Below are 25,189 nucleotides of genomic sequence, written 5' to 3'. Positions count from 1 at the left end.
GAGCAGAGTTGTTTCTCAAATGGAGCCGATGCACCATGGATGTGCGGCACCCGCGGGTACCTAACCCGCTTGCTTGTCACCGCTCAAGTAATAACAACAGGAAGAATCTTGGTAGGTTGGTTTCAAAACCCAGTGGTAAGGCCGCTCTGAAGAGCGGGCTTTGAAGGGGGAGGCGGGAAGGCATGTGGAGGCGGCCGATGGCAGCTGGAGCGGCGGTCAGCAATGGCGGAGTGCGTGGAAGGCAGCGGTATGGGAAGGGGTTGGGAGGCGCTGTGCGCCTCCTGACTCGTCAGCTCGGTGCCAAGGGGTTGATTGGCCCCTTGGGGGTGGAACGGCAAGCAGAGGGCCCAATTGGCAGGCGCTTTGCACCTGCCGATTGGGCCCTCCGCTTGCCATGCCGGGGGAAGGGGCCAATGGCTACCCTTCCTCATCCCGGACAGGGCCCTCCACCTTACTGTTTTATTTATACCACTCCCGCGGAGCGGTTTAAGATTATATTATTATTACATTCTGAACTGAGGCTATTACTTGTGCCTAAATTTAATTTTATATATATCAAAAAGGGGAAGAGCAATATTTCCCATTTTGAAAACTTTCATGTACAACAAATAAAGGAAGGAGTCAATCTACATGAAATACTCAGGGATACCTAGGACCATTGAACTTTCTGAAGAATACGGGGAAGAAGAATGTACTTATGAAATATTAATCTGCTATGTATGCTTCAGGACACAGAACAGATTTTCTTTGTTGGTTTTTCTGTACCTGTTAATCTTTCTCCGTATCATGGAACCTCTTCCTGAGGCAAACCTCACCTTCTGTTTTCCAGTTCAGGGTCTGTTCTGCTTCTCTCAACTGGACATCAATATTTTCCAGCTGATCCTGTATTAGGGGGTACTCCACTTCCAGAACTGTACACAGAATCTTGTTGTACCAAGTCACCATCAACTCCAGGTTGGCTACCAGCTGCCGGAAGGATTCCTTGGAAGAATAGATGTCTGCTGCTATCTCTGGAATTCTTCCATTCTGATCTACCCCAAGGTAACTCACTTCCCTTAGAACAGACACCAGCTGGAAAACAACACACTCAAACTTATTAGCAATTTCCTTTCTTGGAGCAGTGTTTTCAAACTTAGCATTTCCAAAGTTTGCAAAAAAGAAAAGAAAAACTGAAAGACAGAAAATATCTTACCTGAGGGTTAAAATTGACTGCAATCAGTTTACTCTCTGGATTTCGCTGGATAAGTGGTTGTGTGAGATTATATTGTGATTTTTCATACACGGTCTGGAGCCATTCCTTATAAAGCTTCTCTTGGTATCTATCAGAAGACCACAACAATCATGACAGACTAGATGTATGCCTAAATATCTAACTGGAACAGATTTTCAAGGTATGCTGCAGGCAAAGCTAAAGAAAGATAAACTGCAGATCTTAAAAGCATTGTATTATTCATGCCTTGCAATACTCTGACAAGGCTGTCATATCTTCTCCATTCCAAGAGAAGTTAAGGTCCTCCTCCTGCAATACCACCCCAGATGTGGCAGCAGGTCCATCTGGATCCTGCCCCTCTCCAAGAGTGTTCTTTGTTGAGACATGACTGACCAAAGACTCCCATCAGAGGTCATTAGAATTTAATGCCTCACTGAAATGCATAGAAGATGACAAAGATAACAATGATGGAGGAGGAGAAGAATAAGAAAGAAGATCTGTTTTTTTGTACCCCATTTTTCATTACCTGAAGGAAACTCAACGCGGCTTACGCTTGCCTTCCCTGCCTCTTCCCACAAAAGACACACTATGAGGCAGGTGGGGCTGAGAGAGCTCTGAAAGAACTGTGACTGGCCCCAGGTCGCCCAGCTGGATGCCTGCAGAGGAGTGGAGAATCAAACCCAGTTCTCCAGATTAGAGGCCAATGCTCTTAACCACTGCACCAAGCTGATGTAACCATTCTACTACAATGAATTAGAAGCTTAGGTATTCAGCAAGCTCCAGTAAATAGCTAGGAGCCATTTAAGACACATTTAGTGTTTTTTCTTAGACTTTAATATTTCCATGAAAGCATTAGAGAATGGCAAGTTTCAAGAGAAACTATGGAACCACAGGCCAGGAGGAGCTTCAGGGAAAGTTACAGCAGCAATAGATAAGCTAATGGCTGCTGAAATGCAATACAAGAGAATCCTAAATCTTTGGGGGGTAATGGAAGTAAATGGACTACTGTTCCCACTGGGAGAAAACAAACCTGTTCCATAAGGGACTGTATTCTACATGTTAAGAAATCCCCTCCTTTATGTAAGATCAGTTAAATACCAGAATAGGTTATTTTTAAAATATCTGGGATTTTTTATATCTGCCTAGAAAAACCTGCAATTAGAGGAAGCTATGCTGAATAATCATTACACTACACCAGTGGTCCCCAACCCCCGGTCCGGGGCCCAGTACCAGTCCGTGGATCAGTCGGTACCGGGCCGTGGCTCCTCCTTGTCCTCCTCCCCAGCTGCTGCCTCAGGGGCTGCCCTGCCACTCTGCCGCCAGCTCACCTTTGGTGCTCTCCGGTGGCTGCCATGGCTGGGGCTCCCCCTTGGCATGACACTGCACAGCTGCTGCTGGCAGTGCCCCCTAGTGGACGGTGGGAAGTCAGGAGCATCAGTGGGAAAGCGGAGCAGGGGCTCTGTCAGCGGCGGTGTCCCTCAGCAAAAGACTACCCCCCCCCCCGGGCCTCAGTAAAATTGTCAAGCGTTGACTGGTCCCCGGTGATAAAAAGGTTGGGGACCACTGCACTACACTACTGTCCAGTTTTGTGAAAATATGAAGCAAGCGTGCCTAAGCAACCTGGATGGAGTGCAGCTACCAGGGCCCAACTGAAGACTGGCTATCTTATTCATTGGTACAAATGTAGCTGAAAATCTGAGCCATGTGGGTACTACTCTCGTCAGCCAGCTGCTTATATGAAGCAGAAACCATTAAGGTTAGACCACAAGTTCAACCACACAAGAAAAGCTTACAAAAACAAAGCTTTGCATTTGTGTGGATAAACCTGTCCACATGGGCATGTGAAAAATCCAGGAAAGTTTAGCATATCTGCATATGCCTTGTGGCTAGAAGCAGGTATACATGCTTCACAAATTGCAAAAACTGTAGTATTTTTTTCAGGGGAATGGTGTATAGAAGTAAAATTGGTAACATGAGGAATATTTTTGTCATGGGAATTGTGTATAGAAGGAAAACTTGTAACATGAGAATATGCTTTCAGGTTCCTATGCTTGCTGCCAGTGAAGGCCATTGTGACAATGAAAACTGAATGTCAGGCACCAACATGAAATATTCATATAGATAAACTCCCATATAAGAACCAATTCTTCTTCTTCTTCTCCCTTTAAACGATAAATAACATTTTTCCTATGAACAAGCTGCATACCCAAAACAAAAGCTGAAGTGTTCAGACACAAATTGTTTGGAGACCCTAATCAGCAGGAATGTGTTACTTGTAGGATACAAATAGCCCAAATTTGAACATCTGCAATGTGCTGTAATGGAACATAAAGGTAAATATATATGACCAATGAAGGGAGCATCGACTCTTAAAAGTTTATACCCTACAAACCTTCTTGGCCGGTAAGGTGCTACTGTAGCTGAGTCCAGCAGCTCTACTGCAGCTTCTCCTGGAAACTTAATGAGCTGAAAATAACTAGGCTAGAAGCAGCACACAAAGAAGAAAGTTTCAATGACTGAAACTATTTTATTGTTTCAACTATTGGTGAATGGACTTCGGGGAATGGTAGAGGACAGGAAGGCCTGGAGGATCATTGTCCATGGGGTCGCGATGGGTCGGACACGACTTCGCACATAACAACAACAAATTGGTGTGATCAGGTAAGCAATATTATGGAGACGGTCACATAGCCACATTTAGTGATTTTTTTCAGTATGCGGGCATAATATTTTATGATCATCTAACTACTTTAGTCCCTGCCTCCTCCAAGGAGTTCAGGCTGCACACATCATTCCCCCCATTTCCATTTTATCCTCATAACAGCCCTCTGAGGTAGGTTAAGCTGTGTTTTACAGTTAATGGAGGATTTGAACTTGAGTGTCTCTGATCCTAGTCCAACATGCTGACCCAGAGATTCTGCTAAAACTGCAGAGAGGCAATGGCTAAGATCTGGGTTCATATCCCCAGCTCTAGTTCTCCCAAAAATCTTGAGAAAACAGGCTTACTTTTCAAGCAGCTGCATCAATTCTTCATATTTTTGTATCATTTTTTTGCCCTCAGCAGAATCCAAGCTACTGTCAACAAAGAAGAACAGAGTAAGCAATGTTTTTTTTACTTAGAAAATGTACAGTTCCGTTTCCTCTCACAAGGAATACTCAAGGCAACTTTTGACAATAGAAAATAACAAATAATAGAAAATGAAATAAACTTTAAAAAAACCAAGTACAGTTAAGACCAAGCAGCCAGCAGGAGCCTAAAACAGTATTAAAACAGTAATAACCATCAGTTTAAAAAAAACTGCAGGAATTCACAGAACCAGCAGAAAAGCAGCATAATACAAAAGTGACAAAATCAGCAGTGAATAATAATAAATAATAAAACAATAAAGTCAACATCTGTTGCTTCGCTGGAATAAGAAGACATGCTTCAGAAGAACAAGGAAGGCATCAGCATTGTTGAAACAGCTGCTTGAATCATGGGAAGATGCTTGGTTTAAAATATTCGAATATTTTGTGACCAAAAGGCAGCCATTTCGTGTTTAACTGGGCATGCTTGTGCATGTGCACACACACTTTGAAAACACTTTTGTAGTAGGACCCGCTAACTGTTCTCAAAACAGAAGAATGCCCATGGGCTCAACAAGATTTGGGACCCCCACACAAACACTTGTGCACCAAATATCTGAAAGGTTAAGAGGGAGGGGCATGATGAGCCTTGCTTTTTTTGGGGGGGGGGGTTGGGTCATAGCATCTAGCACTGGAAGAATTTCTGCCTTAAGAGGAAGTCTCCATGAGTCTCCATGTTGGTATAATGAAAAGGTACAGGCCAGTGCTATATGACTTCATGGCTATATAATCGGAACATTTGTTACAATCTGGACTAACTGAAATTCCTGAACAATTTTTAAAGGCAGACCACATGTACTGCAAGTTAAAGTAAATCAGTAAGCATTGACCCAAGTGTATATTACTAAAGCCAGGTTAAGATGTAGTCCAAGCAACCAGCAAGATATTGCAAGAAGTCAAAATTCTGGTTTTCATGTAATTGCCTATAATTGCATAATGGACATCCGAGTACAGTAAAAACATGTAGACCTGATGCTGCCAACCATTATTAAATTATTTATTTAGGCATAATCATTTAGATACTGTGAAATACCGAGTTAAATCTCAGCAACTGCCAAGGCAGGTCTTTCTCTGGACTGTCCAGAAGTCATAGGAACACTGAAAATATCCCAGTTTTATCCCCTGAAAACATCTTGCAGCGCCTGCTTCTAGTTCTGTAGGCAATCCATTGCACATGGGCAGTCTTCTTGCATCTTGGATAGCTCCATTACAATGACACATATCAGAATGTGTGATTAGACCAAGCAAAGAAGTTGTTTCTGAAGGAAGATACCGCTGAAGAGACTTTCTTCACTTAATTTTTAGATTCTAAATTTCTGTTAACGCTGCAAACAACACAACAAGCCAATACATAGGAGGAAACCGTCATTATATAGAATGACACATGCAGTAAAGATACTCACAGAAGGGTGAGATTTGTGAAGTTACTAAATGGAATCTGGATCCGATCTCTCAGTTCCCTTGCCCAGCGAATTCCTCCAGCAACTAACGGCATATTCCTGTGTACAGGTGGGTAGCCTGAAGAACAAATTCAATCTGAGGTGGGGACTACAAGTCAGTTTGTTGACCAATAAAATAAGAGATTGATCTAGTAAGATTACATGGTATATAATCACCAATCTAAATGTGCAACTGCAGACTTTCAACATTGTTCCAATTCATCCCACGAGTGGAAGACCACATGTCTAAATGCTCCTCCATGAAAACCAAAACAATTCCATTGCATATGGAAAGCCTGACAGAGAAGAGCTCTGGCCTAGACTTCTGCTTGATATTCTACTGTGTTATGGACAGGGAAATTGATTAAAGAATGGAAAGCATTGTGTGAGCCAAAAAGAGAAGTTCGTTCAATCACTCTCCAGTGGTTCAACTGCTTCAAATTACACCAAGGCTCAAACTTGAAGAGGAAATTAATCTGTGGTTTCCCCTCTCCCTTCCATAGTCAGACTCTTGAGCAGTTACGTAGAAGAGCAGAGAACAGTGAGCCACTGTTATCATTATTACCAAAAGAGTCTAAAAAACTGATTACTCTAGTGTTCAAGTACCCTAGTCCTCAAATGTCCTGCCCTACCTCCATGGGGACACAGAGCAAAAGTCCAGGGGGTGGCTGCCTCCCAAAATTATATTTCCATTAGCTGCTGACTGAAACTTAAATGAATCACCTGATATTGCAATAATATTATTTTATAACTGAATTTACTTTTACCTTTTTCAATCTACAAGGCAGAACGAAAATACCAAAGAGGGGAATTCTAAAATTCAGACAGTTCTAAATGCTTCTTAGAATCATTTTGCATTTCCTGGCCTTTTAAAGTTTCAAGGAATAGCAGCATTATTCTGCAGAAGAACAGCCAGAATAGAATCCAGAAGATGAAGATTTTGAGGTTGTGAGCTTTGGAGAGTCAAATCTCTGACAAATCTCATTGGCTTCAAAGCTGTTCCTGGAACATTCTGCTGACCAAATGCTAAACTCCTTTAAGCTGATGATATTTACCTAGTTCTTCTTCCTCCTGAATATGTTCCCGGTAGATCCATTTAGCATCATCCAAGTTTCTATCAAATATTTTTATCAGAAGATGGTATTTGGCAGAGGCATCTGCTGCTATCAATGGCCGCTCCAAAAGGCTTCCAAATATGTCTATCAGCTACCACATAGGAGAGGGGAAATAGGAAACATCCATTATTTCATATTGTGCCTTAGTCAATAAGAGCCAGCAACCTATTCATCATGGACACATTAATAGAATGACCTAAATGTACATTTATTTCAGGACGTTCCTCAAAAGGGAGTATGCTGGTATTCTTTCCCCTCCCCAAATACACATAAGCAATCACTGAGCTTTTAGAAAAACTTGATTCTTTTTTTAAATTCTTTTCTTTCCAACTTGCTGTGCAACATCTCTCATTGGCAAGCAAGAAGAAGCTATCCATTTAACAATACAGGCACTCATCTTGCTTAAAAGAGGAGTTTCCACTGCTATGGATCCAATGTGAGCATGCCAGAGATGTGCCACCCACACTGAGGTTGTACTGGCTTGCTAAAGTCACACTTGGAGCAGTAGTGCAGCTGTTGCATGCACAAATTAAATAAAACCCTGGACATCTACAGTGTAACAAACTCAGACTCTTCTTGTCTGCCAGTAGCACATTTAAGTTTAAGTTTGATCTTCATTCCCCAATATTTTAGTGTTCTGCCTCAAGTTCAGCCCCTAAACAGAAAATCCAACGTCTGTCTCTTTTTATAAGAAACACCACAGAGAAGAGTTGGCAACAGACCATGAACTATAAATTTGCTTAAGGATAAGATTTTTTTTTGGAGACTACACTACATTTATATCCCACCTTTGAGCCTACTAGGGTCCACAGTACATGTGGGAAAACACTCTCTACCCAAGAATTCGCCTGAATGATTGAATTGTTGGGTCTGCTCTCCGTGCATAGATAGGAGCTCTGCTGCAGAATTAACATTGGCAGAAGGGGGGGAGATAGAAGCTGTCACCACAGAGCACTTAAGCTCTTAATCATGCTAATTCCCTATTACCCAATCCCCAGTTAATATGCAACTGTAGAGCTGAGAACACTAAAAGGAAAGAAGGAAAATTCCTTCAGGACAGGAAGGCCATCTCAAAGGGGGGTGGGGGTTATAATGACTCTGGACATGAAGAAGAAGGGTCTCTTCCATTTTGGGCAGCTCTCTGAAAGCACAAAAGCCATGATGAACAAAGCTTTCACCAAAGGGCTCCCGAGGACAATGGAGAGTAGCCCCAACTAAAGGGTCTACGGCAGGCAGGGTTTTGTGAAGGCCTGGAAGAGTTTCCTGAATGGGTGGGAGTTAATTAATTATATAATATAAACTCTGTTAAACATTTATCAAGTGATATGACCATATATGATGTTGGCCACCCCTCCCAAAATGGCCATCTGACCTCATTCAGAAGGAACAGGGAATAGCTTTTCAATCTGTTCCTTCACAGAACACTTACCCAGGTAACAGGCACATCCCTGCCTATAGTAATTAATTCAAAGTGCAATTCAAATGATGAAGGATGTGTAAAGGTATAAGAGCTTAACTGAATTAACAGTAAATGGGATGGGGCCATGGCTCAGTGGCAGAGAACCTTCCTTCCATGCAGAAGGTCTCAGGAACAGTCCCCAACATCTCCTGTTCAAAAAAAGATCAGACTATAGGTGTTGTGGAAGACTCTGCCTGTGACCTTGGAGAAACTTCACATCTCAGAACAGATAACACTGAGTGACAGACCAATGCCATGACCCAGAAAAAGACAGCTTCTTGTATTCAGTATAAAAAACCATACACAGATACTACTTTTGTAATAGAATTAAGAGTTTACAAATAGAAAAACAACTCATAATTCCTGCATATTACAGCAGTACAATGCAAACCTTGAATGCATGCTCCAAACTAGCTGCATCATCAAAAGCCTGTCCAAAAATGGCCCCCAGCCTCCGGTCCATATCTTCCACTTTTTCTTTAAAGTTATACACATCATCTTCAAACTCCTAAAGGAACCAGGAAATGGTCATATGAATCAGTATTGCCATTGAGAGAACAGATTTTACCACAACTGAATCAGATCCCTTGAACCGTGGAGGCAAGGTCCAGGTATCTTTCCAGAGACCCCCACCCCTCCCCCAGTGACACAATTTCTGGAGAAACAGGACCCAGATGAACAGCAGCAGAACTATATGGAGAAGGGGAAAGGGAACAAAACTGCCCCCTCTTCTTTCTCCCACAAACATCAGCTCTGCTGACACAACAGGCAGGAGGGCAATCTAGCCCCCTTTCCTTTTCTCTCTGAAACCTGTGGGCACTGGCTATTAATTCACATAGGTCCTGGGACCTTACGAATCAGCTTCCCTGGGATTAAAATGTACAGCTGGGGAACATGCACATCCATCAGCATCTTCCGCAGATGGATCATGGGATCCAACCTACTTTCTTCTGAAACCTTCTAGTGATAGAAACATACTGAATTAAATTCTATTAATTCTAATTACACCCATGACACCTACCATATTGGCCATATCCAGACAGTCATATGTACGATCTGAAAATATTTTATAGACCTCTTGGAATTCTTCATACATGCTTAGGACTTGCTGACTCAGAAATTTCCCTTTTATGCCACTGAATTCCAGTTTCTCCAGTTTCTCTATGTCCAAAGCAGTCATCAGAAGGTCCTATTGACAAGGTCAATTCACACATAATATCCAGATAGATCAGGGCATCATTTTCCAACAGCTAGAACATACTACAACTAGACTGTACAGTGATTTCCCAGCGCAAGGAGATCATGTTCATGAGCTTCTCAAGAAATATGCAGTTTTTAAACTATAAAGAACCTGAGTCCTAAGGCACATCGTCGACTGTTAGAATAAACCTGATCATGCAGACAACTATAGATTTAGTTTGTTTTTACTAGAGGTACACTTAAATGTAGATATCCATTTCAAACAAGTTATTGTTAAGCTATGCTTAAAGCCAAAGTGGATATGAAGGCCCATACGCATATATTTATTCATATGTGTGTCCATGTACATGTCACATTTTTTCTGTAAATGGAGCACCAGACAGACAGGAGCTAAAAGTTGCTCCCTCCCCTTACTTCACTGTTCTCTAGCTCAGATCCAGCTCTGATACCAGATTTAGGCTTCAACAAAAAAGCTACATGGGAGTAAGGAGGGGGGAAATAGGGTTTACAATTCTTCATTAACTCGTTTTACAGAACCCCCCCCCTACATTTTACATATTAATGAGCAGCCATGTGAATCTATGTACTCACACATATATGTATGCCTCTGTCATTATATCTGCACTTAATTCAGTTGTACATATATGTGTGTGCATGTGAATATACAAGGATCTGATTTAAATGTATATAGATACAGATTAAATCAATATTTATTTAGTACTACCTGGAAACAAAAGAAATTAAACACACAGTTTGTACAGCTGTCATTCTTGGCCTGTTCTGGATCAGGACTAAGTACATGTGTAAGGTAAAGGAGAAATTGCTCTGTTATGCAAGAGCAGCTACCACTTTCTTTTATCAGCCACATAGTTCTTCTTATTATGAGGCATAATGGTTAACACCTCTGTTGACATTTCTCTTATTATGTCAGAAGCTGTATTGGCAGCAATAATTTAGTTTTCCAATAAGGCTTCTTAGGAAGCAAATATCAATACTGGTTTTAAAAGGCATTGATGATTGCTGTGTTTTCCACAAGGTTAATTAAAGGGGTGTATAAAAACGCAGGAACTTCCAATCAATACTACTTTGTATTCTACTAGAATTCTGTCCGCTGAGACAGAGACCAAAATATTTTAATTGAAGCTATTTTTCAGCTGGACTGGAGCACATCCCGGTAGTCAGTATTAGGCCTCTACTGCCTTGAGTCAGGAACAGATGTGAACTTCTGAGAACCAAAAACAATGTGGAAATATGTGAAACAATTTCAGAAATCTCTCTGTAAGCATTTGCATATTCATATACATATGCACATTGCACAGTGGGACACTCCCTGCTGACAAGCAATCCCAATAAAAGACTTAAAGAATACAGACTCCATGCTGGGCACATCACACTAAAGACTATTCCCTTCATCAAGGACAGGTGTGGAGGGACTGTTACTGTTATCTAGGAATAATCCAGAGGGGGAGACATATTCCAGAAGAATTGCAACTGCTTAACCTAAGGAAAGGAAAATTTTGCAAAAGGGAAAAAAAGACTCTTCTAAACAAAATGGTAATAAGCAGCAGATGCCATACAAGATGCTTATCCTAAGGACATCTTTATCCACTGAGCAGGAATTCTTAACTACAGTGAGATTCATGTTCTTTTGAAAGGCAGACTCGGAATACCCCACAATGTGGCATGCCTGTCTCAAATCAAGAGTGAGTTTTTGTAACAATCCAAATGTACCAATTCAGTGTATCATACCCATGTCTCTGCAGTTGTGCTCCATACAACTTTACTGAGTGCCATCAACTCTATGTGGCAGATCAAGGGAATAATTGGTTCAGCATAGTTATCTTTACATACTTCAGAGAAGAAGCAGGAGATGATTTTTTTTTTAATACCTGCTTCTCACTACCCAAAGAAGTCCCAAACTGGCTTACAAAGACCTTCCCCTTCCTCCCCCCACAACAGTCATCCTGTGAGGTAGGAGGGGCTGAGAGAGCTCTAAGAAAACTGCTGTGCAAGAATAGCTCTCAGAAAACTATGACTAACCCAAGTTCACCCAGCTGGTTGCATGTGGAGGAGTGGGGAAGCAAACCCAGCTCTCCAGATTAGAGTCTGCCGCTATTTAACCAACACGCCACGCTGGCAACCAAAACAAGGCACATGTTACACCGAGTATGGCACCAACACAGTATTTCCTCACCACCACCCCACCTTTGTTTTGGTGCAGGTAAAACATACCTGACTTCACACTCCAATCCAGCCAGTGCATTTTTGGGACACAAATATATAGTGAACATGCTGGATTTTTTACTCCTTCAAAAAAACCTTATTGTTTACTGCTTAATATATGGAGGTTTTTTATTTTTTTAAAGATTTATACAGTCCAACATTTATTTTACTATTAATAGCAAACTCTAATGAGATTTATGGCCATATTCTGTTGTTTAAAACAGAGCAAGATTGAAACAGGGGAGACAACCATGAACAAGCCAGAAAAGATCCTTAAGTGTCAGGATGTGACACTGGCAACCAAGATCAAGATAATACATACTATAATATTCCCCACTACTATGTACGGGTGTGAAAAGCTGGACATAAAAGAAAGTTTTGAAATGTAGTGTTGAGGGAGAACCGTAAGGGTACTATGGACTGCCAAAGAGACAAATAAGGCAGTTTTAGATCAGATCAATCTAGAACTCTTCCCTAGAAGCTACAATGTCTAAATTGAGACTATTGTACTTTGGTTATATCATGAGAAGAGTCACCGGACATATACTTATCCTGGATGCTTCAGGCTGATCCCGCATTGAGCAGAAGGTTGGACTAGATGGTCTGTACGGCCCCTCCCAACAATATAATTCTACAATTCTATGAAAGTTCTTCCATTTTTAAGGATTAATACCTGAGCTGGGAGAGAGCAATGCTATTTCCAAGAAAAGAAGCTGTGTCTGGGGAATTGTTTTGTGCTTAAGCAGTCAAAGTGAAAAACACAGAAGGAACGCTGTTGTAAGAACAAAGCAGATCCTGATTAACTGTGGGAGGCATGCCCTATAAATACGCACTGCACCACACAGCCAGCGGGATCTTTTAATCTGCACCCAGTTCCATTATATCAAGACACCTTCAGTATCACTAGAAGATAACATGAAGGATGAGAAAGCCTACCCCATCAAAGGAGTCACTGCTAATACTTGCTCAGAAATCCCAGCAGCTCTGCAGCAGAAAACTGCCATAGTGAAGAAATGGCTTGGGAATTCAAGAGCAGTGTGGCTATAAAATTAGCAAGGGCTTTAAACATTAAGGTTATTTATCTACTACGTCTGTCTTTGCCTTTCCTTGTAGCTTAGAACATGAGGTTTGCACCCATTTTACCATCACACCAATTTTGAGAGGTAGAAAAGGTTGAACAATATGTTCAAGCACACCCATGGAATTCATGGGTAAGCAGGGTCTTCTCAGTCCAACCAGTCCTAAACAGAGTTAAACTCTTCTAAACCCACCGACTTCAATAGAAGGATGTAACCCTGTCTAGGAATGTGCTGTTTATATGATACTCTAGATGCCACAATGTAATGGCTCCTTGGAGCACTCACAAATCTGATGTCTAAGCCCTAAAACCAAATGGCAAAGTGAACACGCCTGCAACTGGAATGACTTTCAGAAACGTCCATTGGACACCTTTTTCTGCACAAGTTATCCTTCATCATATTTCATGACCTGATACTTACGTTTACCACATTTAGTCTTTCTAGAAAGTTATCCAATCCTGCAAAAACCATTAAGGAGGGGAAATCCCACTGCTTCACTTCTTGGCCTGGCTGAAAATAAGTGCTAAGATTTTCTCTTCGTTCTTCAAAGGTCTGCTTGAAACAGTTGAAAATATCAGAAGTATTCTGCACTTTACCCAAACTTTCTTCTGTTTCCCCTTTCAGCAGGTCTTCTGGATTGAGATAACTTCTGGCCTAGATGGGCAAAGTAGCAAAACAGCACTTAATGAAAGAAAGAAAATGATACAAAGACATCATTTTACCACTCACCACTTGACCTTGGGTTTCTTAAATTGTCTATTTATTTGTAAAACATCACTGATTCATCAGATTTGGTATTCAACATAACAGGGGGATAGGAAACATAGACCACTTATGTACACAGAGAGACAAATACTCAGCCATTCAACATATAAGATAAGGAAAAGTAACCTCTGCCTCTTTAGGAGGGTGGGTTGTGGCTTTTTAACTTCCTACCAAATAAACTTTCCCAGTAAACTAAAAAAACACATCAATATTGGGTTTATGAAAAAGCAATTTTCTAATGCAAGTACAATCTGTACTTCCATCGCCACTATAATTTCCATGAGCCATTGACGTAGAGAAGAAACTGCTGGATACTAATGAAGGAAAACTGGCTTCCAATCCGTTACTCAGGGGCTTTTTGCACGCCTTCAAAATAGCACAATGGTTGCCAATTGAAAACGCTACTGATTTGCTGTTATGCACAACGTCGTCAACAATCTGCCACACACCTGAAACCAATCTGCAAAAAGCGCTTCCTTGTAGCGCTTTCAGGGAAATCCCCAAAAGTGGATTCACCCTCCGGAAAGCGATACACTCCTGCAACCAATCTGCAACACTAGCGAAAAAGACCTGTGCGTTAACATTGTTGCGGTTTCTACAAAGTCCCTCCCCCTGGCTCTCTTCTCTGATCTTCCGGCGAAGCGATCGCCATTTTTTTTTCTCCGAGCGAGCAGGGATAAACGCACCAGCGAGCCTCTTTCAATTTAGAGGCTTCCCCGGCTTCAGTCCCTCCCCTTCAGTCACTAAGCACAAAGAACATAGAAGCCCGTTTGCTGATGTATTTTCCCTTTATTTTTTACACATTCATTCAGCCGAAAATCGGGCCCGTGAGAGGGGGGGGGATTTTTTTTTTCACTCGGAGGGAGCGTGGCAACGATCAAACGACAGCTCAAACACACCAGGCAGCTGGATGGGTCTCTCCGTTGCAACGAATTAACACAGATTCGTTGCAATGGGTCTGTTTTTTTTTTTAAAAAACCTTTCTTAAAGGGAAAGGGGCTGTTTGGGAGCATGCTAACGGCTGCCCATTGGCTGCTTGACGGCCAGGGGCGGGACGAGCTCGGCAATAGCGCTTCCTTTCTAGCGATTTCTGCCGAGACCGGAAGCCTGTGGGAAACGCTACAAAACGCAACTGGATTCCACTACAAAGGCAGATATGCATAACGACGAATTCCACTATTTTAAATGGTGATTTTTCATTCAGTGACCAATTTGCTACAAAGATCCCGGTGCGTAAAGCCCCTCAGCCTTGAAGCACACTGATGAGTGATCACAGGAGTATCAGTATCCCTCAGCTTAGCTTGCCTTACAAAGGGGTTGTGAATATAGGTTGTCATGTGTGCCACACTGTACTCCTTAGAAGAGAGGCAATTTAAAATGTTATAATAAGTAAGTAACAATGTTTGAGCAGTTCTGTAGCCCCTGCACAAATTATGCCCAAGCCTATTTCACTAAATAACTCCATAAATATGTTTGAAAAACAAATGGACCTTCATTCCACAAAAAAACTTTCCAAACTTGGCAGGCGGGAGCTGCAGGGAAACAGGGCTTCTCTCTGATTATTCCTTAGGTACAGCATTTCTACTTCAAGTTCACCTTAATCTGTCAAGTGATGTCAGCAGAAGATTCACCCATGTCTGCTGCATTGGAGCAACAGCAATGGCAGGTACAGACACCTGCCAGGGCTGAGGAATGCCTTGGGATGAAGCCTCAGAGAAGTTTTCACTGACAGAGAGCACACTCTAAATTGCAGAATCCAATTTGCTATTTTGCAGCCTCATATTGGAAGGCCGCTGGTGGATCATGAGCAGAAAATTTTCTCAATTTTCAAAGAATGACTGTGGGGCAAGGGGCAGAACCACAGCATGGCTTACCTGCCGGATAAGGAGGCTGCAGATTTCTTGAAGCAGCACAATTATCCTTGCAGGTGTGCTGTAATATTTTGATGTTGCCCAGATAAAGCACACCACATGAAGCATTTGGTCCAGCAGCGGCTTCACCTCGTTAAATTCCACATTCTCGATTTCTTCTAGAGGGCGCTCGAGGGGCTTTAGATGCAGGTTGATGTCCTGGGCTTCAACCAATGCTGTGATTTTTGAAAGCAAAGAAAAAAACTTCAGTTAAGAAATCCTGGGGCCTTAAGGTATAGTTTCACGTATACTCACTTACAAATAAATGCTACTTAATTCAATGGGGCTTTCTTCCAAAAGAATGCATTTGAAATTAAAATGCTGGATACACAGAAGCTTCCTTTGGCTTAAATGACATGTGACAGGGAAAAAGGCTGAAAATGAAAAATTAATGGAACTTTGATATTTTCTTCAGGAAACCAAAGGATACAATTAATCTTTTTAATTAAAAAATGGTATAGCTTTCTATTTGTAAGTGTAAGTGCAAATGTGTGATTTCTGTTGTTCTTCATTGCCTTTGGAAAAGCTACGTGCATGCTTTGAACATGTGCTATTTATTGGAGATTAAATCCCTTGCAAGGTGGAAAATGTCTGGCTATTATACACGGATTTCATGAATGGAATCTACCTGGATTTGGTTTGCAATCCACTGCAGCTATTCTTCCTTCATCCTGTAGTCTTTCTGCCACAAATTCCCACTAATTCTTCAGGAACGGATATAGCTGCCATTCAGGCAACCAACCAGGCAATGTTTACTATTTATTTGTTTAAAACATCTGGACCTTTAATCAGGCTAATGGCAGCATTACTTAAAATGTCATCAACAGAAAATATACTGTAAAATAGACAACAGATTGCTGTAGCCACAATCACTCCACAGCTGTTCCAAGTCTCCATGCAGCAGTAGCAGCATGTTCTTCCTGAAGCGTCCTGAGAAAACACAGTTTTCCATTGTCTTATGAAAATAAACGCGGAAGAGGCCTTAGGGACTCCAGCAGGGAGCCCTCTAGAGAGCCGCAGCTGAAAAGATTCTCAGTCTCCCTGAGGAATTCCCCACCTGTGGTCAGAGGGATCCATCAACAAATGAACTGACCTGAGGAAAGAAGAAAAAGAGGAAGAACTGTTTTTTATACCCCACTTTTCACTATCTGAAGGGGTCCCAAAGTGGCTTACGAAAACTTTTCCTTTCCTCTCCCCGCAACAGACACACTGTGGGGTAGGTGGGTTTGAGAGAGCTCTAAGAGAAGTGCTCTGTGAGAACAGCTTTCAGAGAACTGTGACTAGACCAAGATGTAGAGGAGTGGGGTATCAAACCAGGCTCTCCAGATTAAAGTCCACTGCTCTTTACCACTACACCATATTGAGACAGTGCATGAGCCCATCTAGGAAAACGTGGTCCTTTAACTTTCTAGCTACTAAGTCACTGAGAGCCATCGTGGTGTGGCAGTTCGTGTGTTGCACTAGGATCTGTGAGCCTCAGGTTCACTCTCACTGGGTGACATCGGGTCAGTCATTCATTTTCTCCCTAACCTACCACACTGAACTGCTGTGAGAATAAAACAGAGGAAGGGAGACTGTTATATGCTGACCTTAGCTCCCTGGAAGAAGACATACTTCCATAATAATGCAGGCCACCAACACACTGTAATTAGACTGGAAACACATCTAAAGTCAATGTGGTTATTTTAAGATGGGCATAAGGAGCTGCAGCCTCCCATGCCACCCAAGAGAGAAGCAGCCACAACTTGCACAAGCTGGAGCTACCAAGTCACTCTGAAGGGCAGTCCCCTGAGGGATGGGGATCCATTCTCAGACACTCTGACATGAACTTTAAAAATCTCACCTGCTTCTACATCCCTGAACATTGACCTGAAGGCAGGGAAGTAGGTGCTCTGCACTCTGTCTAGCAACTCCACCATCGTCAAAACCTGCCTCGCTTTCAGCTGGTTGTAAATGCACTGCAGGTCCTCATATCTATAGCAAAACCAAGACGAAATTATGAGGGAAAAAAGGATTCCATTCCAATGCAACGGGCAACATTCTTGCAGCAAAGCCACAGGCTGGGATCTCATCAAACATCTCTGATGATGGAAAGATTGTTGTCTGATCTCTCATCTCCCCATCCCCAAAGCACCCCCCCTGAAATGCAGTTTCTGGGGAACAGGGGACTTCCACCCTCCAGAAGCAGCATGAGGGGAAAATCAGTATAAATCACCACTCTTTTCATTAGCAGAAACCTTCTATGGGATCCTACCCAAGAACAAAAGATAATTTTTGTGCCAACCAGAATATATGGTACTCTATAATTCAACAGTTTAGATTCTATTTCCCTGGCTAATTTTTCCCCATAAGCAAGCAGACACCTTTGGTCCAGTCCAGTCAACAGAAATGACCCTTCCGTTCTACTTGGAGCAAGATCAATATTGCAGTACAGTGCCACTTACCTGCTTTTCCAAAACTCTAGCTCCACCTTTGGATTGGGATCTTGCCCTTCCAAAAGTGGCTCTGATGACTCTCTCTTCAGAACTTTCTGTATCTGGTAGCTCCATTCAATAACGGCTGACTCAATAGCATGCACAATAGATTTATCCACCAGCTCAAGGCTGCAGAAAGCAAAAAATGTCATCAGTTTAATTTTGTCTCCCATTTGAGGGTACTGGATAAGTAGGCAGATCTGTAAAATTATAATCTGAAGTTCTATCTCCATTAAAGCTGGACTTGCCAGAGACATTTCTTCGTTTTAGATTCCACTATTATTGACCTAGAGCACTTTTTTTTCATATGCAATATCACCCATGTTAACATTTTTCTTTGCAATAGAATAGACCAGATTCCTAAGCATTTTATCAGCACTTCATTTTAACTGTTAATTGTTTTAACTGCTTGTTTTAATTGTTAATGTTTTATTGTAAACCTATATGTTGTACCACCCTGTATTGAGTCTGCCAAGAAAACGCTGGAGGGCGTCACCCCAAGGGTCAGACATAACTCAGTGCTTGCACAGGGGATACCTTTAACTTTACCTTTATATGTTGAAAACCGCCCCAAGCCAGTATCCGGGAGGGGCTGTTATACCAATTTAAAGACAGATTGTTAGGATGATAGCATGGAAGAGGACAGAGGGATAAAAAGATAGAACAGAACAGAACCGGAAAGCTAGAAGAAGAAGAAGAAGAAGAGTTGGTTCTTATATGCCGCTTTTCCCTACCCGAAGGAGGCTCAAAGCGGCTTACAGTCGCCTTCCCATTCCTCTCCCCAAAACAGACACCCTGTGAGGTGGGTGGGGCTGAGAGAGCCCTGATATCACTGCCCGGTCAGAACAGTTTTATCAGTGCCGTGGCGAGCCCAAGGTCACCCAGCTGGTTGCATGTGGGGGAGTGCAGAATCGAACCCGGCATGCCAGATTAGAAGTCCGCACTCCTAACCACTACACCAAACTGGCTCTAGAAGGGGTCATACAGGCCATGTAGTCCAAACCCCTGCTCAACACAGAATCAACCTAAACCATCCTTGATACTTGTGAAGATACGTTAAATAAGTCACCCAAGAAAAATGGATTTAGTATCACACCATCAGCTACACTGGCCATCAAAACTGTTTATGCCAGGGTCCCCAACTCTTTTCAACCTGCAAGCACCTTTGGAATTGTGACAAAAAGTGACAGACCCATTAATAAAATGGTTTCTGCAGAAGATGGAGACAGCTACAGATTGACTGCCACAGGAAACAAAGCCAAACACAAAATGTCAGGGAGCAAGGCTATGCTGACCTTAGCTCCCTGGAAGAGCTAACCTTAGCTCACAGTAACTCTTCAATATTTAAAGCAGAAGCTCTGTTACAGAATAGCTTTTAATCTGCACAACAACTAAGAAGCCCTGTTGGGCTCAAGCCACATTCTAAAAACATTGAGTAGATTTCTAGAAAGGCATTGGTGGGTCCATGAGAGACCCCAGGCTTATGTGTGAAGAAAACCTTGGCCAGGAAGAAAAAGTTCAAAAATAGTTTCTACTGTGTATCAAATAACTGAAAAGAGAACAAAATGGCATTTGGAGCACTGAATAAAAATGTGTTTTTACTTATTAAAGACATGGTATAGTTTTATATGGGCTGCTGTATAATTAAAATATACCACATCATATAAAAAGATATTTAATACGTTTAAAAACATTACAATGCAATAAATCAGAGATGGCCAAACTGTAGCTATCCAGATGTCCATAGAATACAATTCCCATGCTGCTGGCAGGGGCTCATGGGAACTGTAGTCCATGGAATCTGGAGAGCCACAGTTTGGCCACCCCTGAATAAATGATTAGTTGATTAATTAACTGTTTTATAGGATAAAGCCAATAATTCAAAGGAATACACAGATTTAATTCAATACCATTAAAAAAACCCTCACCTTTTCTCATTGTCAAAATCTATATATTTATTCCTTTCAGTGCCAGCAGGGAGAGGCAGTAAAGTTTTGCCTTTTACTTGACCAACAACCACGAAAATGCTATTTTCCAGGCTGCAGATATGTCGGATGACGTCCTGAGACACAACATGCGGCCAGCCATGATGGTTCTGCTGATTTGCCAAGAGTGGCGCCACGACCTAGAAAAGTAACCACTGGAGTTATATTAATTAACTTAAAAAAAAAGAAGCAGAAGAGAAAGTTTCACAATCTCTGGCTTGCCTGACTCTCAATTTAAGCAGGTCGTATTCAATCACAGCAGGACTTGGCTGGAAGAAGCACTTTATAGAGAGTCCTCTATTAATTTCTGATTCAATGTTAAGGGAGAACATTAATCCATCATTCCATGAATTGCTACCTCAAATAGGATATTTGAGAATTTAGAAGAGCTGGGTTGTGTACCCCATTTTACTACCTGAACGAGACTCAAAGTGGATGACAATCACTGATCACCACATTGAGGTCAGAAGGCAAATTTCCTCCAGACCAGACTGACCAGGGATTCTAGGATTTTTTAGGGGGGAGCATCATCGGCACAAGGAATTGGGATCACTGAGGGTGGGCAGGTAGTGGTGAATTTCATGCATTGTGCAGGGGTTAGATTAGATGACCCTGGAAGTCCCTTCCAACTCTATGATTCTGTGATTCTGTCATCCCTTCCTCTCCGCACAACAGATAGGTGAGGCTGAGGGCTCTGAGAGGAACTGTGACTGGCACAAGGTCTCCCAGCTGGCTACATGTGGAGGAATGGGGAATCAAACCTAGCTCTTCAGATTAAAGGCCACTGCTCTTAATACCAAGCTGCAGAAGTACTTCAAGTCATCTTTGTGACAAAATGCAAGTTCAATTGGGTAGGTAGGTTGATCAGGAAGCAAGACCTTGACCCACTAAGAACAGAAGACTAAGCGTTCTATCTCAGTTCCCACATACACATCACCACTTTTCTTCTGTTCAAGATCTGGTTCTTTTTTAAAGTTACAAATTCTGTTACTGTTTTTACCAACAACTTAATAATGCATTTTAGGTTACAGTGAGAAGAACTTATAATTCTTGCAATGGAATCCCCAAGCCCTATTACCACCATGTAGCATAGCATGCTTTTGGGAAAGGTAGCTATGACCCAGGTAGCCCAAGCTAGCCTGATCTAATCAGTTCTCAGAAGCTAAGCACAGTCAGCTCTGGTCAGTATTGGGATGGGAGACCACTACAGAATACCAGGATCATGATGCAGAGGCAGCCAATGGCAAATCACCTCTGAACATCTTTTGCCTTGAAAACCTCATGGGTCAAATCACCTCTGCTTACTCACTCACTTTATAATTCCTACAGGGTTGCCATGAATCTGCTGTAACATGATAGTTCTTTACACCAGGCTTTCTCAACCAGGGTTTGTGGTTGAGAAGGATTTCCAAAATGGGTGGGAGTTAATATATATTATATATATTTAAAATTTGTTAAACATTTATCAGGTGATATGATCATATATGGTCATGTCGACCCATCCACCCTTCCCAAGATGGCCAACGACGGAGTTGGGGGTTGGGAAGGGGAGGGCCCCATTGATTGTAAGCATCAGTGGCCCCTCAAGGGAAACTGTGCAAAGCAACTGCATAAATATGAAACTATCCTACAGAGGATGTGTGGATGGGGGAAATTCTTGAGTTTATGTGACACCCTGTGGTTTCTTGACAGCCCTGGAACAGTTTCCCCAATTAATTTTTTTATTTGTTAAAAACTTATTAGGTGATATGACCATATACAGTCATGTTGATCCACCCCTCCCTTCCAAAATGGCCAGTGATGGACCTGGAAGGGGAGGGACCCCAGGTACATGTATACACAGCTATGCTTCCCAACCATATTCTGCACACAATCCCTACTTCTGGGGTTTCTCAATGGTAAGGCTGCTCTAGGGAATGTCAGTGTTCTCCCCAAGGAGCCCTTTTTCTCCACTTCCCCTCCCTCTGCTTACCAGAAGCTTGATCCAGGTGAGACAGGAAAGAGGCAGAAGAAGCAAATAAGGCATCTTATTTCATTTCCCAGTTGGAGTGGGAAACTAACAAGCAGAGATGGGATGGGGGAGTTGCTTGGTCTCTGCTCCTTGAGTCAATGCCAAGTGGTGCTATGACTTCGTCTTTTCATCCCCCAAGCCTGATATCACTTGCATCAGTAGGGCAAGCCCTTCACTTCCTACCCATCAGCTTCTCCAGACAAGGAGACAGTGCCAACCCCTCCTCCTCCTCCTCTGGTATTGTCACTACTTGTAATTAGCCTCCTTGCCTCCCTTCCTATGTAGAGACAGGATAGCAAGGAAAGTGCCAAATAAAAATTGATTTGGAGAGGCAAATAATAGAAATAGGAATATGTAAAGCGGTCAAGAGCCTCTTGTGGCGCAGAGTGGTAAGGCAGCGACATGCTATCTGAAGCTGTCTGCCCATGAGGTTGGGAGTTTGATCCCAGCAGCCGGCTCAAGGTTGACTCAGCCTTCCATCCTTCCGAGGTCGGTAAAATGAGTACCCAGCTTGCTGGGGGGTAAACGGTAATGACTGGGGAAGGCACTGGCAAACCACCCTGTATTGAGTCTGCCATGAAAACGCTAGAGGGCGTCACCCCAAGGGTCAGACATGACCCGGTGCTTGCACAGGGGATACCTTTACCTTTACCTTTAAAGCGGTCATAAAAAGTCAGACGATTCACCCATTTAAAACCAGCGCTGCTGTCTGTTCTCATAGAATCGTAGAATCATAGAACCATAGAGTTAGAAGGGGCCATACAGGCCATCTAGTCCAACCCCCTGCTCAACGCAGGATCAGCCCAAAGCATCCTAAAGCATCCAAGAAAAGTGTGTATCCAACCTTTGCTTGAAGACTGCCAGTGAGGGGGAGCCCACCACCTCAGGCAGCCTATTCCACTGCTGAACTACTCTGACTGTGAAAATCTTTTTCCTGATATCTAGCCTATATCGTTGTACTTGTAGTTTAAACCCATTACTGGGTGTCCTCTCCTCTGCAGCCTCTGTTCTGGTTGGCAGTAGCTTTCCACGGTCTGAGGCATGGAAATGTTCCCAGCTATCTGAGGGAGTTTTACTAGAGGGGGTGGTGTCTACAATCCTGACAGGTGGAGAAATTCAACATACATTCTTACACAAGCAAAGAATGTGCCCTGTCATAGAGACATGGATCCTCCCCATCTACTGATGATCATGCAAAGTGACTGGGATTACCCTGCATTTCCTTGTTTGTGGTTTTAGGTTTTGCATTCCTGTTCCTCAGCAACTTTCTGAAGAAGGAAAACGAATTACCACTTCTTAAAGTTATTTTGTTTTACTATACTGCCAGCAAACAAGTTATATAAGAAGAAGAAGAGTTAGTTCTTATATGCCACTTTCCTCTACCCAAAGGAGTCTCAAAGTGGCTTACAGTCGCCTTCCCTTTCCTCTCCCCACAACAGACACCCTGTGAGGTGGGTGAGGCTGAGAGAGCCCTGATATCACTGCTCGGTCAGAACAACTTTATCAGTGCTGTGGCGAGCCCAACCCAGCTGGCTGCATGTGCGGGAGCAGGGAATCAAACCCGGCTCACCAGATTATAAATCCGCACTCCTAACCACTACTCCAAAAGGTAGATAGCTACAACCAAATTTCCCCTTACCATGTGCAGAAAATTATTTTATAAGCATTGCAAGAATGCAGATGTTATTCTCTTCAGGGCATCGGTCCCTGCTCACCAGCTGCTGTGTCTTTATCTATACAGAAAGTGTAAATCAGCTGGGGATGAAAGAAGACATGAGCAATGCTCCACTCTGAAACTGGCTCAGCCGACACAAGGAGCTGATATGCTTGGAGAACAGATGATAGTTGGGCTATAAAACAGAGCAGATTATTCTGTTCTGGCTGGCAAGGTTGGGATAGAATGAAAGAGGTTCCAGGTGCTTTCTGGCTGTCTGCCCACCTGGCATTGTTCCTTCCTCCTCAAGGTCAAATTGTCCATGTCATTAGAGCTCCATAGTTGGAGCTGTGTATCTGGCCCTGCAAGGAAGGCCAGTTGGGGATTATTTGTTTGGGGATGGTGAAAGGGGTGTTTAATCATTCGCCTATGCTGTTTCCCCAGCAAAAAATAAAGATTACAGGAGCAACAAGAACATTTACCTTCACACTCACTCACACACCATTGTCATCAATAGCATAAAGTGGCTGAGAAGAAGGGAGGTTTTGACTGGGTGCAGTGCAGTGGGGAGCAGAACAGTAAAACAGCCTCCCTAGTTTGTTAAAGTCAAATTACGCCTCAGGAAATCCAGCCTAACGTATAATCCGCCCCTTAGCCTTGTTTTATATACTTCTGAAGATGTTTGCAGACACCACCACCACACCACCCCCCACTAGTTGTGTGGGAGCTAATCAAGGATAGGCATTATCAACTTGGTGTAGGGGTTACAACATCAGGCGACTATCTGGGAAACTCAGGTTCAAATCTCCATTCTGCAAGGGAAGCTCCCTAGATGGCGGTGGGTAATTCAAGGTCTCTCAAATTAATCTACCGCACAGGATTGTCACTGCAAGGACAGCATGAAGATGCAGAGAACTGTATTTGCGGCCCTGAGCTCCTGGAGGAAAGGGGGGATAAAATATATGCATATTAAATCTAAATACAATGGAAACTGGACTTCATCCAGAACCAGGGTGGAGTTGGGGGCTGTTTGCCTGCTGCAAGCGCAATATCCTTGCCAGGAGAAAAAGGCGACCACCCCCTCCCCCGGCCTCTACCACAGTTGCAACCCAGACTGCCCCTGGCCCAGATCTGCGGACGGCCCTACCTCCTCCACGAGGGTGGCGAGGTGGTCCAGGGGCGCAGGGGCCAGGTCCCCGCACAGCAGGTGCCCCGGGTCCGGCGGGCAACCCAAGGGCCCCGGAGCAGTGCGCAAGAGGAACACCCCCTTAGAGCGGCGGGCGGCGGCCGCCAGAGGGAGCTGCTCGACCAGCGCCAACTGGCCCGTGGAGCCCAGAGTGACGAAGAGCAGCCGCTCGGCGGGGTCGCCCTCCAGGAAGGCGCGCAACAGCTGCCGCGCTTCAGGGCTCGCCGCGCCCCGCTCCCAGCGGTCGGCTTCCACCTTCAGGCTGCGCGCCACGCGCTCCCCCAGCAGCCGCGCGCGGGGGTCCGACTCCGGGGGGCTCTCTTGGTCCGGATCCTGCTCCTCGCCGGCCATGC

General features: G+C 43.2%; 1 protein-coding gene across 2 annotated transcripts in view; it reads right to left on the bottom strand.

Annotated features, from left to right (window-relative positions):
* DNAH9 (dynein axonemal heavy chain 9) overlaps positions 1 to 25,187 on the bottom strand; it is a 303,268-nt gene extending 278,081 nt beyond the window's left edge. Inside the window, exons 1-13 of one of the 2 annotated variants that reach the window (XM_077327460.1) lie at positions 24,798 to 25,187; positions 19,929 to 20,125; positions 17,971 to 18,129; positions 17,370 to 17,500; positions 15,491 to 15,702; positions 13,272 to 13,505; positions 9,371 to 9,538; positions 8,741 to 8,857; positions 6,831 to 6,981; positions 5,740 to 5,854; positions 4,217 to 4,285; positions 1,193 to 1,319; positions 816 to 1,071 (exon numbers count right to left, since the gene is read on the bottom strand). In XM_077327460.1, coding sequence (XP_077183575.1) covers positions 816 to 1,071; positions 1,193 to 1,319; positions 4,217 to 4,285; positions 5,740 to 5,854; positions 6,831 to 6,981; positions 8,741 to 8,857; positions 9,371 to 9,538; positions 13,272 to 13,505; positions 15,491 to 15,702; positions 17,370 to 17,500; positions 17,971 to 18,129; positions 19,929 to 20,125; positions 24,798 to 25,187 — 2,326 coding nt within the window. The remainder of the gene's footprint in view (positions 1 to 815; positions 1,072 to 1,192; positions 1,320 to 4,216; positions 4,286 to 5,739; positions 5,855 to 6,830; positions 6,982 to 8,740; positions 8,858 to 9,370; positions 9,539 to 13,271; positions 13,506 to 15,490; positions 15,703 to 17,369; positions 17,501 to 17,970; positions 18,130 to 19,928; positions 20,126 to 24,797) is intronic. The other variant, XM_077327461.1, reaches the window with a different exon arrangement.
* Positions 25,188 to 25,189: the final 2 nt, after the last annotated feature.

This window comes from Paroedura picta, chromosome 3, assembly GCF_049243985.1.
Source record: "Paroedura picta isolate Pp20150507F chromosome 3, Ppicta_v3.0, whole genome shotgun sequence".
Lineage (NCBI taxonomy): Eukaryota > Metazoa > Chordata > Lepidosauria > Squamata > Gekkonidae > Paroedura > Paroedura picta.
Note: the sequence above shows the minus strand (reverse complement) of the source record. Positions and strands in the feature narration are given on the sequence as shown.